Genomic DNA, 23,798 nt, shown 5'->3' on the forward strand with positions numbered 1-23,798 from the left:
GAGATTATCCCGTGCCGATGTCCCTTTGCTGGTCATGTTAGTGGTGACCCTTGGAAATTCTCCGTCTTCAACCACCATTCTTCTTCGTCGGAAACGCCTAGGCCTTGGTTTTGGCGTTTCGGTACTGAGCCTGTCGAAGACCGAAATTCTCTCGGGGACTGTATTGGTGCAGTTGCACTCCGACAATACTGCCCGAATGAGTTTGGAACAGGGGCATTGAGTCTTTAATTCTCGAGGACTCCTTTTCCTGGTTTTACTCGTACTCCCAACATGATAGTATAACTCGTCGGTTTGAAGGTCAGAGTAACCTATCGTGTGTTGGCACGACCTCTCAGGTATAACGTTATCGTCATCAGACGATAATGTTTCCTTCTGAGGACGAACTGCCTTCTTTGGGCTTCTAAAAGTCACGCGCCTTGAAACATGCCTTTGCGGGCGTGAATTCTCAGCGGGCTCCTGGACTTCAATGCGCAAATTGGTGCGCGTAGCTGCCATGAACTCCTTGTCATGTTGAAGGTGATGGCGACCCCCAGCATGTTAGTCGTTCGGGGCTTCTTTATCGGGTCCAAACGTTCTTGAACTGGAGCTTTGCATCGTCCAACAGAAAGTGGACCGAGGCGCTCCAAAACTGACTTCTTTCTTCGGGACGATTCTGCGTGATCTCCCGGAGTAGCCATGGGAATTATCAGCGATTTAGGTTGGTTCGCCGGAGGTTGAAGTTTTGCTGAAGGCTGCAAAGGTTGCTCTTTAGCCTGAATCGCCGCTTCAGACTTTGGCCTCCAGACTTGCCGGGTTGGTTGCGGCTTCTTGGCCACTTCCTTCCGCAGTCTTTTGCGGGCTTCTTGGACTTGAGCCCGTGCCTGCGCTAACAGTGCGCGACGCTTGCAAATACGCTCTTCAAGCGTCGAACAATTCCGTTTGACACAGATCCATTCGTTCGTTGGCGGTTTGGAGGAGCTGCCATTCATCATTTGTTGAGGCTGTTTGCCTCTCCTGTTCTTCAGATCCGCGTTATAGCGGATTCCGTCCGTGAATTCCATCGCCTTTGCGAGTTGCCGCGCTAGGCGTTGACGTCACCTCTGGCGGGCTCTCTTTGAGAGAGTCGCTACGCCCTCAGCGGCGGAGGAGTTAGCGAGGACAGGGTTGACCTGGTTGGAGGTCGGTGGAACTTCACCCGATGCAACTTTGGCGTCAATTGGGGTGAGATCTTCATTGGTACTCTGCACCTCTTCGTACCAACTGACCTTTCTCCTGGAGGAAAATTTCTTGGACTTCTTGGACTTGCGGGGGAAGGTAGATTTGGACGAGGATGACAGATACTCCTCGAACTTTTGTTGGTCGAATTCATACTCGACCTCCTCCTCGACCGGGATTGAGATCCGCGGCTGCGACGCAATGATCTTGGCAGCGAGATCGGTGGCTCCCACTGTGGTCGCCAGATTGTTCGTGGGAAAAATTACGTTCTTTGATTCCATTGATTCCTTTGTCAACAGTTTATCGGTTACAAAGATCCGATCTTTTTATAAGATCCGGTTACAACGAGATCAAAAAAAAAATTACAACTTTCCTTATTTGTCGAACGAATCGCGAGATCCTGTTTTGCGGTCTCTCGCTTGTGTGGGTTCTTCGCCTGCGCCGAGGTTAATCTGTGGACCACCGCGTGATCTTGATCCGGTCGGATCTACACGGTACGACGGGTGCTATTTCACGAAGGAAATAACAGCCGAAGGTACTATTTCACCAAGGAAATAATAGCCTTTAGTAATCGAAATCGACCAAGCGAAATCGAGACTTTTCTCGGGATCAAAGGCCAAGCTTTGATCCGGAGTATTACCGTGTAGATCTCAGATCTGATCTCTCTCGAACTCCTGCCTTATTTGGTGTGGATGATCGCTAAGAACCAGATCTGAAAAGTCGAGTCTTCTAAGTTGAAAATCCGAGGGTGAGTTCTCAATCCAGCAGAGTTTCGGCTCCAAAATTCCAACCTCCAAAACAATGAGCCACCAAGCCTATTTATAGGCATTTAGAACCAGATCTGGGCTCAGATCTGGGCCCAGATCTGGGCTTGGCCCAGGTGGCTCGGCCACCTAGGTGGCAGCACCGGAACCCTTACAGACATTCGACAAAGCACCGAATAGCCTGAAGGATTGAAGGAATCAAGAACAGAAGCCATTCCAAAGTCCCGTTACACCGACTGAAGGTTGGGACGATCATATCCAAAGTATTCCAGACTCTTCTATAAAAGAACGAGGCTGAAATACTTTGGAGGGGGTATCTGTAGGCATATAAAATTGCTTATAGGTCCCTTAGCATAGCTCGGCACAAACCGACGAACCAACGAGGCGACGAGGTTAACGAATCGCAGGCAAGTAACGGAATACATCCATTCGCGTGTGGAATCAAGCCAAGGGTTGAAGAGTCAACGAGTTAACCAACCAAAGGCGGACTCGGACGAATCACGATCGAATCAAGATCAGTTTCGGACTCGAACTCAGAAGTGGATTTACTGACAAATCAGGAATCAGATTTACTGCCAAATCAGATCTGTTTTCGGTGAAAGTCGCTGTTTTCATTGCTTTTGAATCTGTTACAACTTTAAACGTTACAACAAGAATGCAACAAAACAAAGATTACAACTTTATCGAAAATAAACACGAGATCCCGTTTTGGTGCGGTCTCGCTTGCGTGGGTCTTTGGCCTGTGACGGGGATGTTGATATCCGTGGACCACCGGGGCAATCAGATCCGGTCCGGATAAATCGGACAGAGTTTCGTCGATCCGCGTGAGATCTAGAAACTTCTAATCCAGAAATATCGGACAGAACTTCGTCGATCCGCGTGAGATCTAGAAGTTCTAAGCGTATACCTCGGCTAAAGCGAGGTAATAGCTCTTCTTAGTATTAACGCTAAAGGCTAATACTAAGGAAAGATGAGAACGGGTGATGAAGGCTGATTTAGACCTCTCCTCCTCGGTTGAAGTGCTCGATCAGTGTTTGCTGCAGCAGGGCTTCGCCGAGGCTCTCCAAAAATCCAGATCATTCCAAATGAGGTAAGGGGGTCCTATTTAGGTGTCTCAGAAATTCCGAGACACCCCAAGGTGTCTCGGAATTTCCGAGACACCCCTAGGGTGTCTCGGGATTTCCGAGACACCTTGGGGTGTCTCGGAAATTCCGAGACACCCCTGGGGTGTCTCGGAATTTCTGAGACACCCCTGGGGGTGTTTCGGAACTCCGAGGCATCCATAGGTGTATTCGATTGTTTTCCCCGTAGATTCTTCGTACGAACTCGGATTTGAGTGATTCCGGGTGCGTTGAATGCGTGGCGAAGAGCTCGATCCGCTCTGGTGGTTGGATTATCTGTAGAGTGATCGAGGCACGAAGGGCATTGTCCTTTTTATGAAGATTGCCGGGCTTCTGATTGGCCCGGGTCTTCGTTGTTCCGAAGTCCTATCCGCTCACGTAGCTCGCTGACTCACTTCAGTCGTTCATCGACGTCGATTAGGCTCATGTGGATCGGATGGTGATGTTCATCGTCGTTCTTTAACACTGAACCGTTTGTGGAGACCTATAGGCAATTTTCGATGCCTACAGATACCCCCTCCAAAGTGTTCCGGACTCGTTTCTTTTATAGAAGAGGCTGGAATACTTTGGATGTGATTGGTCTAGCCTTCAGTCGGCGTAAGGACCTGTAGTTAGCTTCAACTCTTGGCTCCTTCGATTTTCGATCTATTCGATGCTTTGACGAATAGCCGAGGTTCTTCCGGCGCTGCGTTTATCGCTTGGCCGTCGTCGGAGTCTCGAGTCTGCAGCTGATGAATTGAGTTTGGCTCGTGTCATTGAGTTGACTTTGAACTACCTCCGCCACATTGTGCTGGCTTAGGGTTCTGAATCACTGGGGGTTGACTTTTTGTCGCAACGCGCTGTCCGGCGTTGACCTAAGGTTACGCGTTGACCGGCGTCCACCCTAGGGTTTCAAATCGTCGAACGTTGACTTTGGTTGCAACGCGTTGACTGGCGTTGACCTAGGGTTACGCGTTGACCGGCGTTGACCCTTAGGGTTTCGAATCATCGAACGTTGACTTTTGTCGCAACGCATTGACTGGCGTTGACCTAGGGTACGCGTTGACCGGCGTGGACCCTTAGGGTTTTGATTCGTCAAAAGTTGACTTTTGGTTGCAACCCGTTGAATGGGGTTGACCTAGGGTTACGCGTTGACCGGCGTTGACCCTTAGGGTTTTGATTCGTCAAAAGTTGACTTTTGGTTGCAACCCGTTGAATGGGGTTGACCTAGGGTTACGCGTTGACCGGCGTTGACCCTTAGGGTTTTGGATCGTCGAACGTTGATTTGTGTCGCAACGCGTTGACCGGCGTTTACCCGAGAGTTTGGAATCGCCGTGCGTTGACTTCTGTCGCAACACGTTGACCGGCGTTTACCCGAGGGTTTGGAATCGCCGTGCGTTGACTTGTAGAACTCATCAACGTATGCAATAATTGGTGAAGAAACGGTGCTCCTAAGAGGATCAGGGGGTCAGTAAAAAGTTCGGGGGTCAAAACCGGGTCAAAACACCCCCGGGGTGCCTCGGCAAGGCCGAGACACCCTTGGGGTGTCTCGGCATTGCCGAGACACCCATGGGGTGTCTCGGTTTTGCCGAGACACCCCTAGGGGTGTCTTTGGCTCACCGTGGTCCCCCCCTCTTTTTTTGGGTTTTGTCTTTTTCTATTTTGGTTTTCCCCCTCTTTTACTTTCTTCCTTGATTCAAATCCTCTTTTGTTTCCCTCCCTCCTTTCAAATTTCCAAGAGAGAATCTCCTCCTCTTTGGCTCAAAACCGAACCCCTCCCCCTCTATTTTCGGTTTTGGTGTTCTTCCTCCCCAAGAACTCTCCTTCAAGCACTCATCAAACCCCAAGCAAAGGTCGGGTTTTGTGGGTACCCTATTGGCCGAGATTTCTACTCTCTCAAAGCTAGGGTTCCTCTCCCTTCAAGCTCAAAAGAAACTTCTTTGATTTGGTAAGCTTCCCTTCACAATCCTCTTATTTTCTTGTAAAGATTGCATCTTTAGGCTTGTAATAGGCTAGGGGTTGTGTGTGCACCGTACTTTGGGGTGTTTTGTGCAAAAGAGGCAATATGGCCGAAATTTTGGAGGGCTTATTTGCAAAGTTACACTATGGCCAAAATCTTTTGAGGGGCTTTTATGCAAAATAGGACTGAAATTAGGTCTTGGATTGTATGTCCACTTGGTTGAAAATTTGATGGGTGCTTTAGGCAAGAGGACCAAAAGTTGTTAGAGGGGTTTATTTGCAAGATTGGTTAAATCCTACAAAAGGGCTCATTTGTAAAATTAACCAACATTGTGGGGTACCGGGGGGCGCTATATGATCAGTTATGATGACCACGACCCAACCCGGGCGTGTCCTTGACCTGAATTTTGGCCTTGAACACTAAGGGTATTTTGGGTATTTCACCAAAATTCACCGCGCAAGATGACAATCATCGTGCACGAAATTTGTAGGTTTAATTAGACTTCAATTATGAAATCCTATTTGTGTATAGGATTTTAATTAAAGTTCTTAATTTCCCTTTTAAATTTCGTGTATCCATGTTTTAGATTGTACTTGACTTGCTGCTTTTCGTTGCAGATTTGCAATGTCTCCGCGTCGATCTCGACCCCGTAGGAGTCGTTCTCATTCACAGCATAGTGAGGAGGAGGTTCCTACGACGTCTCCTCCCACGGCCTCATTCTTCGGGGGTGAGGCTTTATGCAGTTTTTTCTTCTTGCATCCCTGATTGACCTCTTTGCGGGTCATGAAGGAAGAACCGATACCTCTCTCACGGAGGGTAAGGTTTCAGACTTGTTTTGCTTAGCCAATTCAAGTCTCCGGTATATTGGGGCGATTTTTGTGTCGTCCTACACCTTATAGGTCGGTGTATGTTACCACGTTATTCACGTGATGATGCATACCGTTCTTCCGGTGTAGGACACTCAAAATCGTCTCTCCAATTATTCCGTGAATGAGTTTATCATTCTTCTTATGAGATGGATTATCTGATCCCATCCTTGTGCTTTATTACAGTGGAATTTCCCGCGGGTAGCCTTCCTTCTCATGCCAACACCGGCTGTAGTTGGGAGGTTTTCTCTTCTGCTACCCTTAGGCAGGCTGTTAGCCCACTTCCTCGGTTTGACGGGGATCGCTCAAACGACTCTTGCCGCTTGATACAGGAAGGAGGGCCTTCCTCGGTTCGACGGGGATCGTCCAAATGACTCTTGCCGTTCGATACAGGAAGGAGGGCGCCATTGCTTGCGCCAACTTATCACAGATGCCTCCTTCACCCCTGATTCTACTTCCACTCAGGTTCTAAAGAAGCCGGGTTTTCTATTTGGAGATCATGTCAGGGATCCTGCCACGCTGACTCTTTGTGAGGAGCATTGGTTAACTCTTGACGGTGGAGCCTGTTTGTACATCCCTTCGATTCCACGCCACTATTCTTTCAGTCACTTGAAGGGGCAAGCCGTGGACAGACGGATGTCTTGGCATCTTACTGAAGATGCTGAGCGGGTTCAGTGCGGATATGCTACTCACCATAAGACTCCTGGCTCTGACGGGTATCATGACGTACGTGGCCTACGACCCGGGATTATGGGCCTTGATACCGCACCCCCAGGCGAGGTGTCCGCTATTGCTCCGACCGTGAGCAACCGTCTGGCTCTTCTTGGGAGACAGTTCCCTCTGCCAGAATACAGATGCTATGGTTGGGCTTCCTCCCTAGCCAAGGGGTGGTGGGCGCGCATGACTGGTTTTGTCTTAGCGCGCTGGGAGAGGGATCTGAAGAGCAGTGGGTTGTATGCACCCATACGAGCTACTATGTACGGAATCCCAGTCAGCTGTCGCCATTTCTTGGCTTTGCTGGAGACCTATATGCCTGACAGCAACACCTTTCTGACCAGTGGTGGTGAGCTAGGGTTGGCCTTGCACGAGATGCACCATATTTCGGGTCTTCCTATGGGGGATTGTCCGTATCAGGAGTACTTCCCCTCGAACCAGCAACTGGAGTGTATGAAGAAAGATACTCCGGATATGTATGACACACTCTGGGATCTTACTTGCCACTACTATACTTCCTTGATCCAGACTTCTCCTCAAGCGAGGAGGAAGAGGCAGATCAGCTTGAAGCAGTTTGCCAGCTACTTGTTCCAAAACTTGGAGGGTGATTCCAGTACATCTATTTGTGAATTAGACGTGTTGACCCCTTCTGCCGTTAATGAGTTGTTGGAGAAGGCTGAGGCTCGTTCCTACACCATTGGCAGTGCTGAGGGAGCTTTTCCCGCGGGGACCAAGTTTCGCTCTTTTCTCCGCCGCGCACAGAAGTCCATAGGGCCCCGGACTCTATTAGCAGGCTACCTTGCCCTTTGGTTGAAGAAATGCGTCGTCCCGCACCAGCCTTCAGACGCTCTACCCCTCGAGGTGCTCTTCCCTGCGGTTCAGCTAGCTTACGGGAGAGAGCTTTCCCTGCTCCCAGCAATGGTTGCTAGCATCCATTGCGGGCTCAGGGGTCTGGTCAGCAGTTTCACACATATGGGCTCTGCACCATCAGCTGAGCTTGTTTGTCCGAAGGTTGAGCTCCCTTATGCATATCTGATGGCGTGGTTCGTTCTTCACCGTCCTGACTTGATGTCAGCGCCCAGTGTTGTTGACATCCCCGTCCCCTTCATACAGCTGTTGGAGAAGAGCAGATGGCTCGGGAACAAGTTTAGTGATGTGCAGCAAGAGCTTCGAGTCCGCAAGAGTTGGGAATTCTTTAAGTGTTTCCCTCATTTTTCAGGTCGCTATGGCGATGCGCTGGTTGATGAGGAGAAACCCAGAAGCGATCGGACTATTCTTGATGCTGGTTGTTTCCGGTGGCTAGTGAACATCCGTGTTGGATATCTTGTCCTCCGGGTGAAGAACCAGTGCTACATAGAGCCTTATCTCCCTTGCCGCTTTGCTCGCCAGTTCGGTTACGACCAACTGTATGTTGGGAATCCGAGCCGTAGCCTTCAGGTTGAGGGAGGATTGATTGATGGCGTACGAGCGTGGCTATGGACGATGGTGGGATGTACTGGAGCTCGCTTTGCTCTTCCTTCGTATAGGCGTAAGCCACTGATCACTTTCCTCAGCTGCAAGTGGTTGCTTTCTGCCTATGAGTCCATCAGCGTGAAGAGCCTCTCAGAGTTGCAGTCCGAGTATGCGGTCCGGGCTGCTATGATGGCGATTCGCAAGGCTGAGCTTGCTCGGAAGCGGAAAAAAGGGCATGCCAAATCTCTTCTCACAGACGAAGAAGAGCTCCTCCCTACGGATGATGATGATGAGACCTCCGAGGAAGAGTGTGTGGATGCAGATACCGGCAGAGGGGATCTCGATACCGGTTTGTCCTGTCTCTTTTAATTTTCCTTTTCCATAAATGACAGCTCTTTTTCATTGAAATGGCTATTGTCATTTTAGGTAGGACAGCCGGTGATCATGAGCCCTCAGCTCCTACACACGTTGAAACGTGTGATAGGCCTGCGCATGTTCAACCCGTTGGCCCTCGGAGGGTGGGTGCTCCGAAGAGGAAGAAGACCGCCCATAAGCCCCATGACGGTCAGCGTCCCTATGGAGTGGACTTAGGGAGCACCGCTGATGGAGGGGGAGGTAACATTCAATTGCTCTTGCTTCAAGGTTGTTTACCTTTTGGGGATTTGTGACCATGTTTTGTGCTTCAGGTTTCTTCGAGGAGGGCGAACTCCCACCGGGTTCGGCGTCCCCTGGCGTTGACAACATGGATTGCTTTGTGCAACAAATGTGCGACGCTTTTCACGATGGGTCTTTGGGCATCGACCTTAACATCGATCTTGAGCAGATAAGTAATGTCGAGCCCACAATCCCTTATTCAGGTATATCCGCATCCAATGTCATTTTCCTTATGTAAGGTGAAGGAAGATTTCTCGTTTGAGCTTTCCTCATCCTTCAACATTTGGGTTACCCTGCAGATGTTGCGATGGAGGGGCCAAGCTTCTCGAAGCCGGATGCCGGCTTATTAGCTGACATGCTGGCTGAGCAGACTTCCAGAGGGACCGAGAGACCATTCTTCGGGAACGATTCATCTACCGGTATATATCTGATTTTCTCCCTCTTGCCCGATATTTCATATGACTAATGAATGATTGATTATCGCAGCGTCTACCATTGGAGTTAGCCCGGTATCTATCCCTGGCATATCCAGTTTGCCTCAGAGCGACGGGCTTGCAGGTATGTATACGATTCAGGGATATTGTACTTTCCTATGTTTATCTGTCTTTTGACTAATGAGTGCAATCATAGGACCAGCCGCTAGGACTGATTCTCATATGACTCCTGACTACTACAGTTCCCGGGGCTGAAAGTCTTCATAGCAGTGGTGCCTCCCCGCCCTTGCCGAGTGGTGTGAACAATCCGCCTGCAAGGGCTGATCTACCCTCTTCTGCTGCTGTCCCAGAGCCTGTCGGACCTCAACCCGAGGGGACATCCGCTGGCGTTGGTATGTTCAGAACTTGCCTTTTGACTTTCCTTTTCATATTCGATAATCCACTGAGCTTCTATGTTTCTGTTTGTAGGATCTCGATCTTCCCTATATGAGCGTGTCCGTAGCCTTTTGGTCGATACCGATCCTGACAGAGAGGCTTTCCGCACGGACCTCAGTTTCTTCACCGCCTTCTATAATGGCTTGATCGAGAAGCTTCTTCACCGAGGAGGCGGCTTTGATCAGTTCCGGCGTTCCTTCTCTCGCCACATGACGATGATGAGGGAAGATTTGGTCGATACTGATCCTGACAGAGAGGCTTTTCGTACGGACCTCAGCTTCTTCACCGCTTTTTATAACGGCCTGATCGAGAAACTTCTTCATAGAGGATGCGGCTTTGATCAGTTCAGGCGTTCCTTCTCTCGCCACATGACGATGATGAGGGAAGAAGGATACCCGGAATTGGATGATTCCTTCATTGCTGATTTCGCCGCCCTGGAGTCAGAGATACGAGAGTTGAAGGAACTGGAGGTTACCGGGGCTTCTTCTTTCGTGTCCGCAGATGACCTGATTGGACTAGAGCGTTCTCGTGACCAGGTACTCGAGGAGCTCGAATCTACTCAGGAGGGACTGATGAAGTTGAAGAGTGAAGCTGCGGAGATTTTGAGTTGTTCCGAAGAATCCGTTCGAGCTGATCTGCAGGCGGAACTCGAGCGGAGTTATGTAGATAGACTCTTTAGCTTAAAGTCTCACATTCTTAGCCGTCAGATGCCTTCGGGCTAACGAGCTTTTTGTTGTATGTTTTTGATTGAGTCTATCAATGGAAACTTCGCCTTTGCTTCTTTTGTGATTTCTTTGTATTCCTTCCGAATGACAGATTTGTGGGATTTTTGGCAAACCCCCAGCCATCAACGGGTTTGATATGCCTTTACCGATCACCGTTTGAATCGGGCTAGCATGTGGATTGTCTAGATCCGTTCCACAGTTGGTGCCCCGAAGAGGAAGAAGACCGCCCATAAGCCCCATGACGGTCAGCGTCCCTATGGGGACTTAGGGAGTACCGCCGATGGAGGGGGAGGTAATATTCAATTGCTCTTGCTTCAAGGTTGTTTACCTTTTGGGGATTTGTGACCATGTTTTGTGCTTCAGGTTTCTTCGAGGAGGGCGAACTCCCACCGGGTTCGGCGTCCCCTGGTGTTGACAATATGGATTGCTTTGTGCAACAAATGTGCGATGCTCTTCACGACGGGTCCTTGGGCATCGATCTAAACATCGACCTTGAGCAGATGAATAATGTTGAGCCCACAGTCCCTTATTCAGGTATATCCATATTCAATGTCATTTTCTTCAAGCATGGGGAAGGAAGACTTCCCGCTTTTGTTGAAAGTATCTTCTCGAGCTTTCCTCGTCTTTCAACATTCAAGTTACCTTGCAGATGTTGCGATGGAGGGGCCAAGCTTCTCGAAGCCGGATGCCGGTTTATTAGCTGACATGCTGGCTGAGCAGACTTCCAGAGGGACCGAGAGACCATTCTTCGGGAACGATTCATCTACCGGTACATATCTGATTCTCTTTCTCTTGCCCGATCTTTTATTTGACTAATGAATGATTGATTATCGCAGCGTCAACCATTGGAGTTAGCCCGGTATCTATCCCTGGCATATCCAGTTTGCCTCAGAGTGACGGGCTTGCAGGTATGCATACGATTTAGGGATATCGTACTTTCTTATGTTCATCCGTCTTTTGACTAATATATGAGTGCAATCATAGGACCAACCACTAGGACTGATTCTCATATGACTCCTGGCATCCCTCAAATGCCTACGGATGATGGATCTGCAGGTATGCAGATGACTGTACTATCCCCATCCTTCTTATTCGTCTAATTCTTTTTTTTGACTAATAAGAGAATGCCATCATAGGACCAGCCGCTTGGGCCGATACTCTCATGACTCTTGGCATCCCGGCTGCATCTGAGGACGGGGGGATTGCATGTATGCATACGATTTTCTTATCCCGATTCTCCTTACTTATCCAAATTTCCATTTGGTTAACATAGGAGTGTCACTGTAGGACCAGGCGTTGGGCCTGATACTACTACAGTTCCCGGGGCTGAAAGTCTTCATAGCATGCCGAGTGGTGCGAGCAATCTGTCTGCAGGGTCTGACGTACCCTCTTCTGCTGCTGTCCCAGAGCCTGTCGGACCTCAGCCCGAGGGGACGTCTGTTGGTGTCGGTATGTTCAGAACTTGCCTTTAGACTTTCCTTTTCATATTCGATAATCCACTGAGCTCCTATGTTTCTGCTTGTAGGGTTGCTTGTAGGATCTCGATCTTCTTTGCACGAGCGTGTCCGTAGCCTTTTGGCCGATACTGATCCTGACAGAGAGGCTTTCCGTACGGACCTCAGTTTCTTCACCGCCTTCTATAATGGCTTGATCGAGAAGCTTCTTCACCGAGGAGGCGGCTTTGATCAGTTCCGGCGTTCCTTCTCTCGCCACATGACGATGATGAGGGAAGAAGGATACCCGGAATTGGATGATTCCTTCATTGCTGATTTCGCCGCCCTGGAGTCAGAGATACGAGAGTTGAAGGAACTGGAGGTTACCGGGGCTTCTTCTTTAAGCTTTAAAGAAGCCGGGTTTTCTATTCGGGGATCGCACCGAAGATCCTGCCGCGCTGACTCTTGCTGAGGAGCACTGGCTTACCCTTGACGAGGGAGCTCTTTTATATATCCCCTCTATTCCTCGCCAGTGCTCTTTTACTGACTTGGAGAAACAGGCTGTGGGGCGACAGATGTCCTGGCCTCTTACCAATGCTGTTACACACGTTCAGTGCGGATACATTTCTCATCACAAGAGTCCCGGTTCTCTGGGGTATCAATCCATTTGTGGCCTTCGACCCGGGATCATGGGTCTTGACACTGCACCTCCAGGCGAGGTATCGGCGGCCGCTCTCACCGTGAGGAATCGTTTAGCTCATCTGGGAAGACAATTACCTCGACTGGATTACCGATGTTATGGTTGGGCTTCCTCACTGGCTAAGGGATGGTGGACCCGTTTGACCAGTTATGTTCTGGGACGCTGGGAGAGAGACTTGAAGGGTAGTGGATTATATACGCCCATACGGGCTACTATGTATGGACTTCCCGTTAGCTGCCGTCACTTCTTGGCATTGCTCGAGACATATATGCCTGATAGTAATACCTTCTTGACCAGTGGCGGAGAGCTAGGGTTGGCTCTTCATGAGATGCACCAGGTTTCCGGGCTTTCGATGGGAGATTGCCCGTATCAGGAATACTTCCCTTCTAACCAACAGTTGGAGTGTTTGAAGAAGGATACTCCCGATGTGTATGACACTCTCTGGGACCTCACCTGTCATTATCACACCTGTTTGCTCCAGAGTTCTCCTCCAGCGAAGACGAAGAGGAAGATCAGCTTGAAGCAGTTTGCTGTTTACCTGTTTCCTAACTTGGAGGATGATTCCGAGGAGTCCATACATGAGTTAGGCGTTTTGACCCCTGCCGCTATTAATGAGCTGATGGAGAAGAATGAAACTCATTCTTATACCATTGCTAGTGCCGAGGGGGCTTTTCCGGCCGGGACTAAGTTTCGATCGTTCCTCTATCATGCCCAGAAGTCTATCGATCCTCGGTCTCTGTTAGCTGGCTACCTTGCTCTTTGGCTGAAGAAGTGTGTTGTTCCATATCAGTCTTCAGACGCTCTACCCCTCGAGGTGCTCTTCCCTGCGGTCCAGCTAGCTTATGGGAGGGAGCTTTCTCTGCTTCCAGCGATGGTTGCCAGCATCCATTGCGGGCTTAGGGGTGTAGTTCGTGTTCTTACCCAAGTGGGTTCTAAACCCTCGACTGAGCTTACCTGCCCGAAGGTTGAGCTGCCCTACGCTTATTTGATGGCGTGGTTCGTTCTTCACCGTCCGGACTTGATGTCGGCGCCCAGCGCCGTTGATGTTCCCGTTCCTTTCCTACAGCTGTTGGAGGAGAGTAGATGGGTTGGGAAGAAATTTGAAGATGTACAAAAAGAACTTCGAGTTCGCAGGAACTGGGAGTTCTTCAAATGCTTCCCTCGCTTTTCGGGACGTTATGGCGAGGAGTTGACTGATATGGAGAAACCCCGAACTAACCGGACTGCTCTCGACGTCGGTTGTTTCCGCTGGTTGGTGAACATCCGAGTCGGGTATCTTGTTCTCCGGGTGAAGGACCGCTGCCACATAGAGCCTTACCTTCCCTGCCGTTTCGCACGTCAGTTTGGCTATGACCAACTATACGTTGGGAATCCGAGTCGTAGTTTGCGTGTTGAGGGAGGACTCGTTGACGGCGTACGGGCGTGGTTATGGACCATGGTTGGCTGCACCGGGGCTCAGTTTGCTCTTCCCTCCTATAAACGCAAGCCGATGATTACCTTCCTCAGCTGTAAATGGTTCCTCTCTGCCGATGAATCCATAAGTGTGAGGAGTCTTTCGGAACTAGAATCCGATCACTTGGTTCAATCTGCTATGATGGCTGCTCGCAGGGCTGAGCCTGCTCAGAGACAGAGGAAGAAGTCCACCGGAATTCCCGAAGGGGAGTATGCAGATATAGATACCGACCAAGCAGAACTTGATACAGGTTTGTCATGCTCTTTGATCCTCTTTCTCGACTTCAATTGGTATTGGCGAAAGATCTGGTTCATGAGATGATTCTTGTTGTTTCAGGTGGGGTAGCCGACGACCATGGGTCGCTCGCTTCCCGTCGTGCGAAATCCAAGTTTGGTGGCCAAACTTCGCATGACCGCCCCGTTGGTTCTATGAGGGGTGATCCTTCGAAAAGGAAAAAGATTGCCCATAAACCTCATGTTGATCAGCGCTCCCATGGGGTAGATTCAGGAGGCTTTGCCGACGGGGAGGAAGGTAACATTTTGTTGTACCCACTTTTATTGCTTTAAGATGATTTACCTTCCGGGATCCCTGATCCTGTTTCATAATTCAGGGTTCTTCGAGGAGGGCGAGCTTCCACCAGGTCCGGTATTCTCTGGGGCTGACAACATGGACTGCTTCATGCAGCAGGTGTGCGACGCCCTTCGTGATGGCTCCCTGGGCATTGATCTGAACATCGATCTTGGGCAGGCAGATGGTGTTGATCCCACCGGTTCATTTTCAGATATACCTACATCCGGTGCTGCAGGTGTTGCGACAGAAGGGCCAGACGGGGATGGGGCCTCCCCTATTGCAGATTTCGAAGAGCAGGGATATGTTCCTGCACCGGTCTTCCCGAGACCTGACTCTGGACTGTTAGCCGATATGTTAGCTGAACAAGCTCCCACCGGGACTGTGAGACCACTCTTTGAGAGTGATTCATCCACAGGTATATATCCAATTTCCTCTCTTCTTTGCTTGTCTCAGTCTCCATTTTGACTAATAAAGAAGTGCAACTATATGACCAGGCGCTGTACCTGATTCTGCTATAGCTTCGGGTGTTTTCCCGCCTTCGCCTAATACGACTGACTTGCCCACGAGGGTTGATATACCTTCCATGAGCATTCCTGTCGTTACTTCGGAGCCTGTCGAACCCCAACCCGAGGGGATTTCCGCCGGTATAGGTATACCTCGAATTTCCCTTAGGGTCTTTTCGATTGTATTTAATAGTTTCTTGACCTCCCATACTGCTGCTTGCAGGTTCTCGACCGTCTCTATATGAGCAGGTCCATGCTCTCTTGGCCGATACCAATCCAGATGGGGATGTCTTCCGCACTGACCTCGGCTTCTTTACTGCCTTTTATAACGGCGTGATTGATAAGCTTCTGCACAGAGGGTCTTCTTTTGATCAGTTCAGGCGTTCCTTCTCCCGTCACATGATGATGATGAGGGAAGAGGGATATCCGGATTTGGCCGATTCCTTTACAGCTGATTTCGCTGCCCTGGAGTCAGAGATTCGAGAGCTGAGGGAGTTGAAGGCTGGTGGAGCTCCCTCTTTTGCATCTTCTCAGGTGGAGGATAGGTTGACGCAGTGGCATGAACTGCGATCTTCCGTTGGCAGCGAGCTTCGATCACGTGAGCGCACTGTCGAGCAGCTGATGGCCTCTCTGGCGAGGAAAGACACCAGCAGAGCTGAGTTAGTGAGCTCCTTAGATTCCACTCGTGCAGAGATAGCTAGACTGAAGGAGGCCTTGGAACGCGCCGAAGAATCTGCCGCTACCATTTCTGAGGAACTGGTTGGGTTGGAGCGTTCTCGTGAATGGACACTCGACAGGCTGGGATCAGTGCAGGAGGGGTTGATGAAGCTACGACACGAAGCCGCAGAGGTTCTCAACAGTTCCGAAGATTCTGTCCGAGCTAGCCTGCAGGCGGAGTTCGAGCAGGACTATATGGACAGGCTCTCTGGTTTAGAGTCTCATATTCTTAGCCGTCGGTTGCCTTCGGACTAACGAGCTTTTGTTGTATGCTTTTGACTTGATTTATTAATAGAAAATCCGCATTTGCTTCTTTTGTGTTTTCTCTGTATCTCTTCCGAATGACAGATTTATGGGATTTTTGGCAAACCCCCAGCCATCAACGGGTTTGAGGTGCCTTTACCGATTACCGTTTGAATCGGGCTAGCATGCGGATTGTCGAAATCCGTTCCGCATGTAACGTTGTGCTGAGAGAGTAAACTCTCTGAGGCTTTGTGCTATGATCTTGAATACATAGGCTTCGTCTTTCTCACGGGAATAGACTACCCGGCAACGCGTGTTAGGCGTTGACTTTGGGGTTTTTGGCAAACCCCCAGCCTTCAACGGGTTTGATGTGCCTTTACCGATCACCGTTTGAATCGGGCTAGCATGCGGATTATCGAAATCCGTTCCGTATGTAACGTTGTGCTAAAGGAATGAACTCCCTTAGACTTGCTGCTACGACTTCGAATACGTAGACTTTGCCCTTGTTACGGGAATAGGCTACCCGGCAACACGTGTTAGGTGTTGACTTATCCCTACTTAGGATTCGGGATAAAATTCCCCACGCACCAAGTGCGCGGATTGGAAGTTGAAAGTTGTGTCAAAATAGGAGAGGAAGAATTTTATATTCTATCTCCCGCTGGAAAGGAAACTTGAGGTGGGATTCCCCACCCCCAGTATCTGGAAGGATGAACTGGGAATGGGATCTCCACTCCGAGCACCCGGAATGATGAACTGGGAGTGGGGTCGCCACTCCGAGCATCGGAAAGGTCCGAGGAGAGGAAGAATTTTATATTCTATCTCCCGCTGGAAAGGAAACTTGAGGTGGGATTCCCCACCCCCAGTATCTGGAAGGATGAACTGGGAATGGGATCTCCACTCCGAGCACCCGGAATGATGAACTGGGAGTGGGGTCGCCACTCCGAGCATCGGAAAGGTCCGAGGAGAGGAAGAATTTTATATTCTATCTCCCGGTGGAAAGGAAACTCGAGGTGGCACACCCCCAGAATCCGAAAGGCTCAAACGACCCTAACTGTCGTAAGGTTTGGTCATTTGACTCTGAAGAGGAAGAATTTTATATTCTATCTTCAGCTGGAAAGGAAACTCGAGGTGGCACACCCCCAGAATCCGAAAGGCTCAAACGACCCTAACTGTCGTAAGGTTTGGTCATTTGACTCTGAAGAGGAAGAATTTTATATTCTATCTTCAGAACTGGAGAGGAAGAATTTTATATTCTATCTCCAGCAAAAGAGGGAAACTCGAGGTGGGATCTCCACCTCCAGAATCCGCAGGATGAAACTAGAAGTGGGATCTCCACTCCGAGAATCGGAAAGTTCAAACGACCCTAACTGTCGTAAGGTTTGGTCATTTGAACAAAAGATGACTCGGTCTTAGTCTCGACCAGGGTAAGTTGTGACTAAGCGAGGGTTCGAGATGACCCTAACTGTCGTAAGGTTTGGTCATTCGGGAGTTTGAAAGTGGACCTCTCGTTCATTGAAGGAATCGAGAGGGGACTTTGGCTTTGGTCCTAACTGTCGTAAGGTTTGACCAAGTGGGAAATTTGGAACGATCACAACTACGTGAAAGTTTGACCGCCCGATTTGTGGACCTCTCGTTCGTTGAAGGAATCGAGAGGGGACTTTGGCTTTGGTCCTAACTGTCGTAAGGTTTGACCGAGTGAGGAATGTGTGGCGAAGACTATGAGTAATCGAACACCAATGAAAGTTTTGTGAGGGAAAATTAATCCCTCGAATGATTGGATCTCATCTGATGAGGGTTAGAGTCTGACAAACTAGAACATTCGGGGTTCGAATGTGGACTTCTTGTTCATCTCTCTTATACCGACCAGGTTATCCCTAAGAATACCCCAATGTGGTATTCTTCCGGGAACTTCCCGATACATCAGCTCCTTCTGAAAGGTGCTAAGGATAGTACCTCTTCAGGAATTTGCCATTTATTGGCATCATCAGCCGATCACCATCTTTGGTGACTAGGCGATAGGCGCCGTTTGAGTAGACTGTTTCTACTACGAACGGTCCTTCCCATTTGGGCTCGAACTTGCCCTTCTTCTTGGAGCTCAGGTTCATAGGATGTCTTTCAGTTAAGACCAAATCCCCTTCCTTAAAACTCCTTTGTCGAACCTTTTTGTCGAAGGCTCGAGAAATTCTGGCTTGGTAGAACTCGATATGCTGTTGAGCCTCCAGGCGCTTTTCATCGAGCATCTCGAGTTCTTCGAGGCGCTTTTGATGCTGTTCTTCGGTCGTCATTTGGGTTGTAAGGGCGATCCGAAGAGATGGAATTTGAACTTCCAAAGGGAGAACGGCTTCACATCCATATACTAATGAATACGGGGTTGCACCGGTTGGTGTACGTACCGTGGTACGATAGGCCCATAGTGCTGCACCGAGCTTGTCATCCCAATCTCGCTTGTTACTTTTCACAAGCTTTGACAAAAGTTTTATGATAGTCTTGTTGAAGGCTTCAGCTAATCCATTTGCTGTGGGATTATAAGCCGTTGATGAGATGTCCTGAATTTTGAATTTTTCGCAGAACCTTATGAAGGCGTTGCTGACAAACTGAGGACCATTGTCATGTATGATTCGTCTTGGAACACCATGCCTGTAAATGATGTGGTGCTTGATGAATCCAATGACGTTGCTCGTCTTAACTTCTCTGAGTGGAATTGCTTCAGCCCATTTGGAGAAGTAATCGGTAATCGCCAGGATGAACCGGTCGCCTTTGATCGAAGGGGGATTTATAGGACCAACAATGTCCATTCCCCAAGTCTCGAACGGCCAAGATGTTACCGAGGGATGCAGATGCTCCGGAGGTTGGTGCATATAATTCGCATGTACTTGACACGCATGACACTTCCGGGCATATGTGATTGCTTCGCTCATCATGTGAGGCCAGAAATATCCCATTCTTCTGATGCGATCATAAAGCTTGGGGCCAGGCTCGTGCGCGCCACACTCCCCTTCATGTGCCTCTCTAAGCACTTCTTGGGCTTCTTTGGTTGATAGGCAACGCAATATCAGCCCATCGTACCCCCTGCGGTATAGCGTTCGATTCTCTGTATTGTAGTAGAATCTGGGTGCTCTTCGCCGGATTGACTCTCTTTCCTTCACATCTTCTGGCAAGATTCCATGCAAGACGTAGTCGATGATGGGGAAACGCCAATCTCGTGGTTCGAACTCGATTTGAGTAGCGTGTACCTCTTGAACTTCTTCTTCCTCGGCATCTTCACTGTAAAGCGGCACTAGGAGTTGGTGAGTTCTTACCGTAACAAACTGCTCTGTTTCGGGAGGCTGCGCTAGTGACACGGCCAATGCGGCCAACGCATCTGCATAGGTATTCTGTAGCCGTGGAATATGTTCGATGAAGAATCCTTCAAATGATTCCGCTATCTCCACTGCCATCTTATGGTATGGAATTAAATCCTGACTTCGGACTTCATATTCTCCTTGGACTTGCTTGACTATTAGTTGAGAATCGCCGAAGGCTTCGAGATACTCAACCCCCAGCTCCTTAGCGAAGTTGAGTCCAATAATCAGTGCATTATACTCTGCCACATTATTTGAACATGGCTTGGTTAATGAATAGGCTCGGGGCATCACGTGTTTTCCTGGGGAAACTAAGACCACTCCAACCCCGGAGGAGACCTTAGAACGTCCAGGAGTATCTGTGACAAGAGCTGCTCGAGAGGCGCCATCGAAGTATAAACGCCACACTTGTTGGTGTGAAGTTGCGTTGACCTCGTGGGTTTCATCAGGTAGGTCGTCGTATATCTCGGCAGGATCCGTAGTTGGATTAGCTGCGAGGAGATCGCATATGGCCTGTCCTTTGACCGACTTCTGTTGCTTGAAATGCAAGTCGTATTGGGACAAGAGTAAGGCCCATTTTGCTAACCGCCAGCTCATGGAAGCGGGTTGAGTCATGAATACTCGAACCGGATTAACTTTAGAGATGACGTAAATGGTCTGCCCGACCAGATAATGTCGCATCTTCTGAATGGCGAACACCAAGGCGAGGCATTCCCTCTCAATCATAGGATATCGAGACTCGGCGCCCACCATGGTTCGGCTCAAGTAATACACTGCCTGCTCGTGACCGTTATCGTCATCTTGTGCAAGCAATGCACTTAATGAATGGCTCGTCGCCTTGACATAAATCAAGAACGGTTTGCCCGATTTCGGTGCAACGAGTACGGGAGGTTTTGAGAGATATTCTTTAATGCTCTCGAATGCTTTCTGACAAGCTTCATCCCATACAAATGATACGCCCTTCTTTGCGAGCTTGGAGAATGGCTGGCATTTTCCTGAGAGGTTCGAAATGAACCGACGGATATAAGCCAATCGCCCCTGCAATCCTCTGAGCTCCCTGAGGTTTCTCGGAGGTTGTAATTCATTGATCGCCTTTACCTTATCAGGATCGATGTGGATACCTTTGGTGGTGACGACGAATCCCAGGAATTTTCCACTCGACATTCCGAGGAAAGACTTGGTAGGATTCATCTTCAACTGATGGGCTCGCATTAAGTCGAACATGGTCTTTAAGTCTTTGATGTGATCCTTTTTATCACGACTTTTCACGACCAGATCATCTACGTAGCATTCAACAGTCTTTCGGAGATGATCCTGAAAGATCTTTGACATAGCTCGTTGATATGTAGCACCTGCGTTCTTTAAGCCGAAGGGCATAACTGTGTAACAGAAGACACCGAGGGGCGTTCTGAATGCGGTGTGCTTTTCATCATCCGGATGCATCTTTATCTGGTTATAACCAGAGAAACCATCCATGAAAGACATCCTCTCGAACCCACACGTATTGTCGATGATGACATCCGTGATGGGGAGGGGAAAATCATCTTTTGGGCAAGCAGTGTTGAGATCCCGAAAGTCGATACAAATCCTGACTTTCCCGTTCTTCTTAAGGACTGGGACAATATTGGCTAGCCATTCTGGATGTTGCTCCTCTCGAACGAAGCCCGAGTCAATAAGCTTCTTGACCTCGGATTCGATCGCCTCCATCATTTGCGGACGAAACCGTCTTTGTTGTTGTTTGACTGGTTTGGCATCCATCTTGATATTGAGACGATGTACTGCTACGTTCGGGTCGAGTCCTGGCATGTCTTCATAATTCCAGGCGAACACGTCAATGTACTCCTTGATAAGAGAGATTAACTCTTCTTTCTCATCGGGTAGAAGACTATCGCTAATGAATATCGGTTTAGGATTTTCCTCAGTTCCCATATTCACCTGGAGTACTTGATCTTCGGTAGGAGGCTCTCTTTGCTCGAACCTATCACCATACTGCATGTTTAGGTGGTGAACCCAAGGATCTTCCCATGTTGGCATCTGGTCGTCTTCCTCTATTGCGGTAGGATCGACCGTGACCATATTTGACATCAACCTTTTGAACGTCTCGCCAAGGCTAGTGTCGGAACCCCCAGCCGAAGAGTCGGAAGAGTACCCGTTTCTAGCCTTGTTAGCGATCTGATCAATGATTTGCCAGCAACATTCGTCGTCGGACGAGGAGACGTAGCCGAGACCTCTTTTATAGCGATAATAATCGTCGGGTTTTCCCTTCGGTACATAGGCCATTCGAGGTGGAACTCGTGGGCCTCGACCAAAGAAAAGACCTTCTCCGAGTGTGAAGTCATACCCATACTTTTCCATCATATCGCGCGCTTTTGCGTCATATCTGAATAGATGAGGAGCAGGTTTATCTTCGTCTTCTTCTTCCTCTAAGAAGTGATCGGGTGTCGGATCTTCTTTTCCTTTGCCGTAGACGACTTCTTTTCCACTCCATTTTCCCGCGGGGATGACAAGCGTCGCTCCGCATGGATCTTGTACCTGCTTTTTCGTCAGACAAAATGACTGAAGAGGCATATGTAGGTCAGGATTATCACAAAGCTCTTTAGTGACGTCATCCAGACACATCAAATACTCTAAATCATCGTTTATTGATAGTTCTTCGGCAAGTTGCCAGTTACAACTATTCTCCGATGATTCATCATCGTCAAGATTGATTACAATGGGTACAATGTCATTAAGAACAAAACCACCATCATAATCAAGCCCTGGTTCGGTATCAGCTTCATCTCCGCTGTCCGTTCCTTGGGCCGATGGTTCAGTATCGGATTCAGCGCCGTATAAAAGGGAATCGGTGAAGTAATTCTCCAATCCCTTAAACGGTTGCTTATCCGCGACCACCGTCTTGACTTCATTGTTTGTGTCTACATATTTGAGACACTGATGTAGAGTTGACGGGACTATAAGGTTACCGTGGATCCAAGGTCGACCCAACAGTAAGTTATAGGATGTTTCCGCGTCAATCACATAACAAGTGACCTCCGACCTCAAATCCCCAATCTGGCACTTGACTCGGATCTTCCCCAAGGGCCTAGACCCGCTGGTGTTGAATCCATAAATCGTAGTGCCAGTGGATGCTAATTTGCTAGTCGGGATTCCGAGATGATGCATCAATCGGAATGGCATGATGCTAACAGCGGAACCCGGATCGACTTGGATCCGGTTGACAACGCTGGAGCCAATGTGACCGGTAAAGTACAACGGTCGGTCATGCTTTGAATTCTTCGTCTGCATATCTTCTTTAGTGAAGGAGATGCAGGGAAAGTGTTGCGCCGCCAGGTTGCATTGTTGAACTGACGGCTCTGGTCCTTCTGGAGATGGCTTGATCCGAGTCAGAAAAGCTTCAGAGTCACTTAAGGCTTCTTGCAGCGCTTTCCTTGTGTCCTTTGAAAGGCGCAACAGCTCGTATAGAGTTATGCGAGCTGGGATGTTGGCCAACTGCGCCATGATGTCGAAATGAGGCGGTGAGCTCGTATTTCCCGGTTTGTCTCTCCCAATCGGATGATTGAATCGAGACTGCCTCGGGTTCTGGGCTTCTTGCTGCGGAGGCTCTTTCCCCTTCTCCTTTTGCTGGACTTTCTCCGCAGATGCGGGTGTTGGGGGAATTGCTGAGATTCCTAATTCTGCCAACGTTTTGGAAGGAGGGGTTTTGGTGCCCAATTGCTCGGAAGCGTCTGGGTACTTGTAGTGATACTCGTTCCCGCTTCGGGTTGCAAAGACCTCCTGTTCGTCTTCAGACAGTGGAAAGGTTGGGATTTTGTCGTCCTCTTCTCCTGGAATGGCAGAAGCTCCATAACAAGATTTCCCTTTTCCTTTTGACTTTCTTTTTGATGATGATCCGGTCCATTGCTCATCTGTGATCAAGTCCGGATGAACCCACAGAATCTCACCATTTGGGGTTGTGTGTGGCACGAGCCCTTTCTGGCGTTGCTTGTGAGGATCATCGTTCACCGTCTTCACCGCTGCTTTTATCACCGGCTCAAGCTGGAACTGGCTCACGGGAAAGGAGCCGAAGCCAATCGTGACTGCATTCGCACCCACTTTCTTCTCCTTTGGCTGCTTCATTGTGATGACTCCGACGTCGATGAGAGCCTGGATCTTGTCCTTAAGAGCATAGCATACCTTGGTGGGGTGGTGCACCGCTCTGTGGAATGCACAGTACTTCGGATCATTAATCCTCTTGGCATCTTCCTGATCCTGAACTGGAGGCAATTTGATTTTATTATTCTCCACGAGGTATTTGAAGATCCCAGGAACTTCGTCCTCTCTGAATGAATAAACTTTCGGGAACTTTGGCTCCGAAGCTTTCGGCCTCGGGGTTTGTTGTTGCCACCTTGGTTGTTGAGGTGCCTTTTGCTGCTGCTGCTGCTGCGGTTGCGCTTGCACCTCGAACGTTTGATTTGCGTTCACGGCGTTCGCATGCGCTTTTCCTTTACCCCTAGGGGTGAAGTTCGGTTGCGGAGCGTTATTTGGTATTTGGCCCCTTTCC

The 23,798-nt window shown here is 49.2% G+C and overlaps 2 protein-coding genes across 2 annotated transcripts; both read left to right on the plus strand.

The window, feature by feature from the left end:
• The first annotated feature begins 8,687 nt into the window (after nt 1-8,687).
• LOC109828286 lies at nt 8,688-11,835 on the plus strand. The gene is made up of 6 exons (XM_020395310.1): nt 8,688-8,907; nt 10,948-11,067; nt 11,135-11,206; nt 11,283-11,354; nt 11,435-11,448; nt 11,824-11,835. Exons 1-6 carry the CDS (start codon nt 8,721-8,723, stop codon nt 11,833-11,835), a joined length of 477 nt encoding a protein of 158 aa, XP_020250899.1. The 5' UTR covers nt 8,688-8,720.
• A 369-nt stretch (nt 11,836-12,204) lies between these two features.
• Nucleotides 12,205-15,993, plus strand: LOC109828287. The gene is made up of 5 exons (XM_020395311.1): nt 12,205-14,134; nt 14,221-14,415; nt 14,495-14,869; nt 14,949-15,104; nt 15,181-15,993. Exons 1-5 carry the CDS (start codon nt 12,307-12,309, stop codon nt 15,927-15,929), a joined length of 3,303 nt encoding a protein of 1,100 aa, XP_020250900.1. The 5' UTR covers nt 12,205-12,306; the 3' UTR covers nt 15,930-15,993.
• The last annotated feature ends 7,805 nt before the right edge of the window (nt 15,994-23,798 follow it).

The sequence above is a fragment of the Asparagus officinalis genome, unplaced genomic scaffold, assembly GCF_001876935.1.
Source record: "Asparagus officinalis unplaced genomic scaffold, Aspof.V1 AsparagusV1_Un967, whole genome shotgun sequence".
NCBI classification, from domain to species: Eukaryota; Viridiplantae; Streptophyta; class Magnoliopsida; order Asparagales; family Asparagaceae; genus Asparagus; species Asparagus officinalis.